Source organism: Humulus lupulus, chromosome 3, assembly GCF_963169125.1.
Source record: "Humulus lupulus chromosome 3, drHumLupu1.1, whole genome shotgun sequence".
Classification (NCBI taxonomy): Eukaryota; Viridiplantae; Streptophyta; class Magnoliopsida; order Rosales; family Cannabaceae; genus Humulus; species Humulus lupulus.
The window spans coordinates 82,965,930-82,975,960 of record NC_084795.1 but is presented as its reverse complement, the minus strand read 5'-3'; the positions used below and the strand labels follow the sequence as shown (position 1 = coordinate 82,975,960).

The following is a 10,031-nucleotide window of genomic DNA, read 5'->3' as shown; positions in this document are numbered from 1 at the left end:
TCAGTTTTTGCAATTTTCTTGAACGACTCTAACAACTCAAATAACACCCAAATCTTATTTTTAATTCTATAAACATTCAATTAATCATTGGTAATAGTCATGGGGTTGGTGGAATTTGAAATTCAAAAAGTGTCTCAAAACTCTATAAATAAAAGTCTATTGCTCACTTGTAAGATAGTTCATAGAGATCTTTGTTTATTTGTACTATTTTGTCCAAAGCTTTAATAGTTCATATATTTACATTGAAACAATTTACGTATTTCTAACAACTATAAGATCAATAGTAAGTGGTGAAATCTTGGACAAAATAAAAGATCCCTAGCTAAAGAATCTTCTAAGCACAAGCTGAGGCCCTTGTGCCCTTGAAAACTACAAAGACAAACGAATCAGGTGCAACACAGACTGGAGAGTAAGAATCAGCAAGGATTGGCTCCATTAAAGGAATATCAGATGAATTTGTCAGCTGTAATGGAATTCCGTTCAGAAGAACCTCTTCACTCTGAATATAACCATTTTTTGCTGTCAGATGGTACTCTTCTCTTTGTAATCTTCTTTCAAATAACTTTGGGATTGGATAGACAGCGATTATCACATCGAAGAAGGTAGAATTTGACAAGTTAATCAAAACAAGAGTAATTCCATGCTGCAAAAAAAAAAAAAAAAAGTTTGAGTTGGTTTCAGCATAAACAAAAAATGGCCCACAGGACGATCATACATTGGATTCGGTGAATGACAAAATAAAGTTTACATGATTCTTTGAGCAATGGGCATAAGCCCGTAAATGTGGAGATCCATCATGACTGGTGGCAAGTACTTCCTTTCCCATTAGTCGGTGCCATAAAAGTGCACTGCTTAAAAAAATGCATCAAATGGAATAAATTTGAAACCTAAATAGAAGGTTTTTACACTCAAAGATCTAGATTCTAACCCATAATAGTCTGGATTGGGAACGAAGGTTGTTGTATTTAGAAGACCATAGAACCCTCCAATCAAGGCTTGTCTGCAATAAACCTTGTGATCTAAGGTTGATGCCATGCCTAGTTGATCTAAATACCTGTTTCTCTCCTCTCCAAAAAAAAATATCAATTGCCATTTTTTAAAATGGATATTTAAGTATCTTAGTAGTGTGATTTCAAAGTTCTAAATCATTCACTATCCAAATCAAAAGAATGAGAGGGGTTTTCTAACCAGAAGCCATCAACAAATCTATCTTGAACATTTTGGCCTCCATTGTTATAAGCTCCACCAGCTTCCCCAACCCATGCTTCGGCTTTAGGAGAATACTTTTGGACAATCCTTGAGACATTTGTATATGTGTGCATAACCTTGTCCAGGTAAATTGGGTCCTGAATCCGGTTGATAAGACTCGGATCAACCCCTGAAAATTATGGTTTTGTTTGAACCAAAAAAGAAAATTTATTCTCAAATTGCAGGTACTTGATACATATTTAAAATGTAATTTCCAATACAAACAAAAATCAAACTTCATTATGTGCTACATTATTACCTGCACCAAGATTGTAGATGTGGTGAGTTACTCCATCTACTATTCCTGGTCCAGTGGTCTCAAGGAAGGTACTAAACCATTTTTCATCATAGAAACCAGCAGGACCTAATACTTTTGGCCTTGTAGAGGCATTTGGGTACAATTCTTTCAACATATTTTTTAGCACAATTATGTCTCTCCCATATTGAACACTATCTACTCTCGCAGCTACACCAGACCCACATAACTCGTTTCCTAATTAATAACAATTTTATGATCAAATATATAATAGATCAATGTTGATCCACCTCCTAATGAATTGATTATCCAAATTAAAACGACATAACTTGACAAAATATATTTACCTAGTTCATACGAGTCAATTTTGTACCCTTTTTCCATGGTGTACTCCATGAGTTGTTGAGCATTTTGAGGGTTCCATTCACCTATCCATAGTTTGTCTTCTCGAGATGCGATTCTTCCATAGAGGGCATTCAAACTAAACGTCACCAAAGCTCTACGACAACAACAACACAAAAAAAAGGTGTTTCTATTTAGGTAAATTGAGTTCATAAGTAAAAAGAGATATAGTATGTCTTTATACCTAGTTTGGCTAAACAAGTAGTTGAGTTCATCCCATCTCTTCTGGGGAAGGCAACCATTGCTGAATCCAAACAGACCATTCTTTTGGAGCCTAAACTGGGGGCATTCTTTGACTTCATTTCCAACCTCGTACACTACCAAATCTTGTAATGAACCTCCCACTCTTATCCTCAAAGGACTGAATGCTGTATTTTGAGTTCAAGTTAGCAGAGAACTCTATATGTCACTACCGTACTGAGGACTGGGAGAATATTTAAACTTTACCTTTAATAGCATTAATTAATATCTTGTTCTTTAAATCCTGCAAAATATATATATATATATATATATAAATCCTACTTAAATCTTAATTGAGTTATAATTATATTATTAAGTATGAAATACTATGTGAAAAAAAGAAAGTGCCAGATTGAGAATGCCAGCGCTGCCCCATGGACACTGATTGTAGTCACATTTTTCAGTGGGCCACCAGTCTAGTGTTGCACATATAAAATTGTCGTCTGTTTTGGCTATGGATGATTCTCTTCTAACCGTTACTCTTACAAATTCAGATGAAGAAATTGGAAGAAATAATAGAACAAAACTAAACAACACTACTTTCATTTCTATCTTCATTATTGTATAGATGTATTTGGCAGAATAAGAATGAGAGAGTTTATCGTTTTATTATTATGTTTGGCTTGTAAAATATGTATATTATATTACCTTCTTTGTGTTTTAATTAGGAACAAGTACTGAATGTTGTGCTACATTTTAGGATTGTGATATATTATTTTATTAATATTATTGTTTCACATTCTTTGTGTTTTGATTCTTGTTACTTTTTTTATTATTTATTTTAATATTTTGTTCACTTAACAAATAAACTCAAAAGAAAACTAAAACAAATATATTTTCTCTTATTCCATTCGAAATTAGTAAGGTGAAAAACTTATGGCCTTTTTATTCGTTGAAAACCAAAACAAAATATCAGAGTTTGTGGCTTTAAAGCTCAAGTCAATTTTTTTCACAAATCAGTGGAAGAATGATTTAAGCAAAAGGAACTCAGCCAATAATTGATTAATTTAAGGGGTTTTTTCATAAATACTGACTTTTTATGATTTTTTTTACATTTTTACGATGCTTCAAATTTTTTTTTTTACATTTTTACTAACTCAAGATTTCAAAGATACGATTTTAATATTTCAAAATTACAAAAATACAATTTGCAGTAAATATCAACCCACAAAACATAATGTTAAAACAACAGCAAGAAAGCAACACGATAATAACCTTACAATAACATAGTGCAACCCATTGCAGCTACAAAACAAAAAACAACATCAAAAAATTCGTTCTTATATTTTACAAAAGCAACACGCTGCAATACAATATCAAAAAAGCAACTTAAATGCAACACGAAAACAACCTCACAACAATACAGTGTTGAAAAAATAATTAGACATCAATTCATTGCATTAACTCAAAATAAACTAAAAAACAATAAAAAAGCAACTTCAAAACAATTTTTCCCTTCATTTTTAATTGTGTAAAAAACAAACTCAAAATATTTCACAAAACAACTAAACATATATCCAAAATAAACTAAAAAACAACAATTGGAAAATAACTAAACATTAATCCACTACATTCTAACGCATTAAAAAACAACAATTGGACAACTAGAAGTCAACTCATTGCATGCTAACATGTTTTTTTTAAAATCAAAATATATCTGAAAACAACTAAACAATAATTAGACATCAACACAACAACTATATATAAACTTAAACAACATGAAAATAACTATACATAAATCTACTACTTAGAACTAACAATTGTTTAAATTATAAATTTTCATAGTTGTGCTCTTTAACATGCAACAATATACTATTCCATTTTGAGTTTACTTTGTGTGTTTTCTTGTGTTGTGTGGACCAATGTCTACTAATATTACATAGATCAAACACGTACAAGAGTTTATCTCTCGGTCATGGCTTCCTCACATTCTCAAGATGGTGTGATGCCAAGTATATTAGAGAAGTGTTCATGCTTAAATTTTATGGAGTTGGCGAAAGACTGTAACTCCATGCTCATGCATGAGTAATTGAAATGAAGTTTTTATATGTCAAATCCAATCATCTTGATATATATATTTATATATATAATTCTGTGTGTGTTGTACATGTATTAACACTTGAAATTTTTAAAAAAAAAACTATATTATGTTACATAACTCCGAGAAGAACTGATCTCTAGACATTAGACAATGGAGCAGACTTCCCAATCTCTACTTCTTCTGCCTAGCTTTTTCCATTAGTGAGCTCCTCCACAAAATGAGTCATTCAAAATAATTTAATGTGCTCATAATTCTAAGATTAATAAACATCATCATCATAAGGCTTCCTTTTATTTTCTTGTAGAAAATAACAAACATGCATCACGTGTCCATATAATATTGATAATTATTAAAAATTTATATATCAAATAAGGGGAAAAAAAGATCTTTGCTTCAACTTTTCTATTTCTTTCGATAAAAACAGAGGAAAGATTGGCTAAACTTCTAAATATAACAATATTTCAAAGCATGGCATGGTACATGGATGGATGACCATTGTTATAACAATTAAAGTATACATATAAATATAAATCTATGTGACTAGAAACTAACCAGGTAGACTAGCTATATAGCAAAGATGATATGTACTAGCTATATATAATTCATATATACTACAAACATACCTTGAATCACAAGTAATAAAAACCTGGTAAGCATAAATTTAATAATAACAATGATAATGATATAAGTTTTTCTATAATTAATAAATAATATAGATCCATTTTTATATGCATAATGGATCTCATAAATGTTTAATTTGTGTACCATAAAAATGTAAAAATAAAATGAAAAACATAAAAAAGAAAAAAAAATTTGATCCACCGTAATTAAGAAACAAATTGGGAAAAAATGGTATTTTGGGTAAATTTCCCTTAATTTAATGTGATTTCGAAAGTGTCTTTTTCCCTACATTAAAAAAAAGAGGAAATTACACTGTTGTCCATGTTTTCGTCAATTCGATATGTGGCACTCGTTGAGTGTTCATGGTACTCGGGAGGTTATTTAGCATGCCCCAGCCCCGAAGAAGGCTTCCTTAGATCCAACTAGGTATTCTTTGGCCGCTTAGCCGAAGAGTTATAGTATGATGGTTCTCCACCCCCGGAGAATGATGCCAGCTAATAAGCACAACATCTTGGGGCCACCAACAACTTCCTGACACGTGACATGCCCCGCGGGTAGTGGTGTCATTTCGGTACTCGAGAAAAATAACATGTCCTAATGTGTCACCTCACACAGGAAGATGTGCAACCACTCTCTGACATTGTCGGTGGCGTGTCCTCCAAAAAAATGGTGGGCCCCATGCGATCTGTACAGGCCTTCCTGTTTATTATCACAAGAATTGTAATAATTGGGACTAAGATCCTATCATTATGCGGGATAATAATTATTAAAATCCCCCTTAATTGTTCCCAGCCACTATAAATATGGCGGGGATAGCCCATTGTAAAGGGTTCGACGATTGTGTAATTTAAGCAGCATATACATTGCCAAAAACCTCCATTGAAGCTTGAGATCAAGCTTCAAGCATCTCAATATAATAGACTCGTGGATTAGGATTGTTTTATAACCTGAACCACATAAAACTCTGTGTCATTTTCATTTTTCTTTCAAGTTCTCTTTATCTAAAGTTGATAGCGCAAAAGGCAGCCAACATTTTGGTGCTTTCGTTGAGAGTTAGAAGGAAGCATTGAAAAGTTCAACAATGGTAACTACAAGAAGAAATACCAACGATGACACCACTCCTCACAATGTTGATGAAATAGGAGAAAACAGTCGGCCACCTCCACCTGCAAACCTGCAGGTAGCTCAAGAAGAATACCCTGAAAACGCCGAGTATAATGCTGAGTATGGCAACAAGTACGACGGTGAGGATGGTGAATACTATGATGACATTGACTACACCCAGTCCATGTACACATATGAGACACTAGAGGTGGCTACTCTTAAAGACCAGATTGCTTCCCAACAGTAGAAGCTTGCTACCCAATATGGGAACATAAATGCCCTACAAGAGATGGTTAATGCCATGAGGGCCACTTTGGCAGCCAGTTGGCGTGCCTCCCTTGCCTCTCAAGGGAAAAATAGGGACCGCTTTGCATCCAAGCCCATACATGCCCCAAAAAGACATGGCAAGAATCTCAGGCGCTCTGTGTCGAGGCCTCACCCTGCTACCAGTGCCTGAGGAACTCGAGGATGGCTGCCTAGGCATGCTGCCGCTGATCATGGCCGGCAAAAGTTCCACCCGCACCATAATACCCTCCAAGAAATCATGCTTGAGGGGGCATACATAAACATCTCCGCCAATCGAAGACGTGGGTTGAATGTCTCGGTTAGTAATGTCTATGATGATTCAGAGGGAGAGATTGATGTGGGATATCCTGAGGATGGCAATCGCCACTAGATGCAACCTGACTTGTGAGATGATCTTAACGCTTTCAGGGGTAAGGTCGTACACACGGGTTATCCCGAAGAAAGGCTTCAGCTATACCTCTGAGAATGTCTTAATGCTTGTACGAAGGAGCGCAAAGCGCCAACCAAAGCCTAAAAAGGATTAAGCTTAGGATGGCCCGAAGACAAGGCCATGACTTGAATGCGTAAGACGAGGATGGGGAGCCATCCGTTCCCCACATCGTGGAAGCCTCACTACCATGAGGATTTAAAATGCCAGCCATCACGTCCTATGATGGAAACACAGATCCCACTGACCATCTCTAAAAGTTCAACCGCTTGATGTTGGTCCATCGTGTCTCTGAGGATGCCAAGTGCCACGTCTTCCCATTAACTCTAATGGGACCAGCCGACGAGTGGTTCAAGAAATATAAGCCTGGGTCAATCCATTCCTGACACCAGCTTTCTTCATCTTTCTGAAGATAGTTCATATCTTCTCAGGAGGTAAGCTTCGAAGTCAACGAGTTGACCAATATAAAACCAGGGTCGCTCGAAACCCTTAAGGCATACATCAAATGTTTCAAGGAGGAAGCAACGAGAACCAAATTGGTCAACGATAGCCAACAGCTAATGGTCCTACAAGTCGATATCTGAGTTGGTTCTCCTATGTGGGATGACCTCCAATGGAGGGGATGACATAGGCTAGACGATTTCATTCGTCAGGCTCATGCGTATATCAACTTGGAGGATGCCTAGATTGGGGCATTCAGAGGACCGGTCCCTATCCCAGCTCTGATGGTCTCCAACTCTTATTCGCCTTACGTTCCTCCACCGGTTGGCCTTGCAGGGCCCCAACAATTCGCTCAACTCGCTGCCATTAGTGCCATGTCCACCCCTAGTTTAGGCATTGCACCGATGGGATATGGACCAGTTCCCACCGGGTACATTGCATTCCAGCCTGCATTTGGTACTGGGATAGCTGCTCCAGCCCAATCCTCCACACCAAGTGACACCCAGAGTGGTAGCAAAAGAGGAGGAAAATCAAAAGGAAAGAAGCCCAGGAGAACTGGGACAGTTTCCAAGGACAAGTATACTCCTCAATATTCCGAGTACACAAACTTAGTTGATAATCAGGAGAATATATTTCTGGCCACGGAGCAGCAGGTTCATTTTCGAAGGCCCCAACCAATTCGTAGGGACTGGGAGAGAAGATTGTAACGCCCTACTTCCTTAGAGCAGTTACCAAGTGAGTTTTAAGACAAAACAGTGTGCAAAGACTCGCTAACCGAGGTTTTTAAAACGAAAGTGTGACTAATTAAAAGATAAGGCTGTAATCCTTAAAAATGCGTTGTTTCAATAAAAACTTCTAGTATTAAACATTTAGGATCCCAAAATAAGGTTTGAAAACTATTTACATCTTGAAATAAGTTTACAGGTGATTAGTTATAAAAATCATAGATTATTACAGCCATTTCTCGAATAAACCCCCAACCAAAGCAGTCGGGCAAGCCAAACATGCACGCGTCGCTTCACGCTCTTCGTACTCATGGCTGGTTGACCCAATCTATGCCCTTACCTGCAACACAGAGCACCCGTGAGCCGAAGTCCAGCAAGAAAACTCATGCAGTTCATAACATATGCAAATTATACAGTTAATCATATCAGATAGTCCACAAATAAACAGGTCAACCATTAGACTAAGCAAACACGGCCATGCCGCCCCAGAAGTCTTACCAAAGCCTGGGGTCTCGGTCCTCACCGTAAGGATATCACATGTATCCACTGGGTCCTACCCTGACTATAAGCATCCCATGTGCTAAGTGTTACTTCCGGCCTCGCTGCCGTTCTCGGCCTTTCGCCGTTCTCGGCTCCATTGCCGTTCTCGGCCTTGCCGCTCTCGGCCTTAGCCATTCATTGCACTATAATCACACATATAATAATTCATTTAAGGTTCTACATTAGCACATAATACAATCTAGGGCGATGCCCTGTAATAACACTATGGGCCCATGCCCTAATCTCGAGTGCTACAATTTTCTTACCTGTATTCCGAGCTTCCTGATGCACTAAAGCCGCGAGCACGGTCCTCTAACCCGAGCTTCACTAAGACCTAATCACAACACGCATAAAACATCCTTTAATACTAATCAATTCAAAATCACTTCCCGGAACCAATTCCACACTCTCGGGACTCCCAAATTCCTAAAACAAATCATTGGAAACATCCCCCGAACCCCCGGAGCAAAAGCTCAAAAATGCAAAATTTCAAGTCCTAAAAATGGCCTAGCGCCGCGGCGCTACCCAAGAGGGCCGCGACGCCCAGCAAGTCACAAGCCTCCCTCTGCCCAGAAATAGCCTCGCGCCGCGACGCCCAAGAACAGGGCCGCGACGCTCCTACGCGAAACCCAGATTTCTGGGTTTCTCCCTGCATTTTCCCCGAGCTAACACCACTCCAAATCATCCCAAGCAGGTACCCCAAGCCCCAAAACCAAATCAAAACCCCACATAGACCATCTAACAACTCAGAAACATCATCAAAGAAACCCAAACACACAATCAAATCCCCAAAAATCCACATCTTTGATTTCAACTTTAGAAAATAAAAAACCCAAAACTCAAACTTAAACCATGCTTAAATTCCTCAAACCATAACAGAAACAAGCCTTAAATTACATAGAACCCTTACCTTGAATGAAGAATCCAACCCTAAGCTTCCTTCATCTCCTAAGTTTCCAATTTCAGCTCCTCCACTCATCTTCTTCTTCTTCTTGCCCTAGCTTTTCCTCTAGCTTTTCTTCTCTCTATTCTTTAACAAAACCAAAATATGACCAAGCTCCAAACCGTGTACCCCTTATTACCCAGCTGCAACATATCTAATTCCCATCCAAATGACCATTTTACCCCTTCATCAAAACCCTTTGCTAACTAAACCTCAAGGGCACTCTAGTCCTTTCTCCTATATTGCAATTCTACCATTTCTTTCACCTAAACTTGTTACTCTCAGCAGTAACTAATGGTTACCCAGGTTACTAAATCACCAATAACCAATAACCGCTAATTCTCTACTTAACCACAAAATTCCCAAAGTACCTCTAGGCTCCTCCCGAGCCGGGTATGAAATCCCGTTGTGACTTTTAAGTTAACTTGCTCTCTAGGACCGTCTCGGCACGTGCATCACAATAAAAACGCCACACTCACGTGGTACAAATCACATAATACAATTATCACATATATGCCCTCAGCGGGCTAAAATTACCAATTTACCCCTATCACACAAACGGGGTCCCCATGCATATTTATTTCACCTAAACATGCATACTAACCACATATTCATTAAATTCACATAAATTAATGCAGTTAAGCAATTATTGCCCTCCTGGCACACTAATCAAGGCTCCAAGCCTTATTAGCAAATTTAGGTCGTTACAACTATCCCCTCCTCATTAGAATTTCGTC

General features: G+C 37.7%; 1 protein-coding gene across 1 annotated transcript; it reads right to left on the bottom strand.

The window, feature by feature from the left end:
• Window positions 1-327: 327 nt before the first annotated feature.
• Window positions 328-2,704, bottom strand: LOC133824500 (heparanase-like protein 1). Its single transcript, XM_062257391.1, has 9 exons — window positions 2,495-2,704; window positions 2,354-2,390; window positions 2,091-2,274; window positions 1,852-2,003; window positions 1,508-1,741; window positions 1,189-1,378; window positions 929-1,054; window positions 749-848; window positions 328-643 (listed from the first exon to the last, which is right to left on the bottom strand). The coding sequence occupies exons 1-9, from the start codon at window positions 2,702-2,704 to the stop codon at window positions 335-337; spliced, it is 1,542 nt and encodes a 513-aa protein (XP_062113375.1). The 3' UTR covers window positions 328-334.
• Between the last annotated feature and the right edge of the window lie 7,327 nt (window positions 2,705-10,031).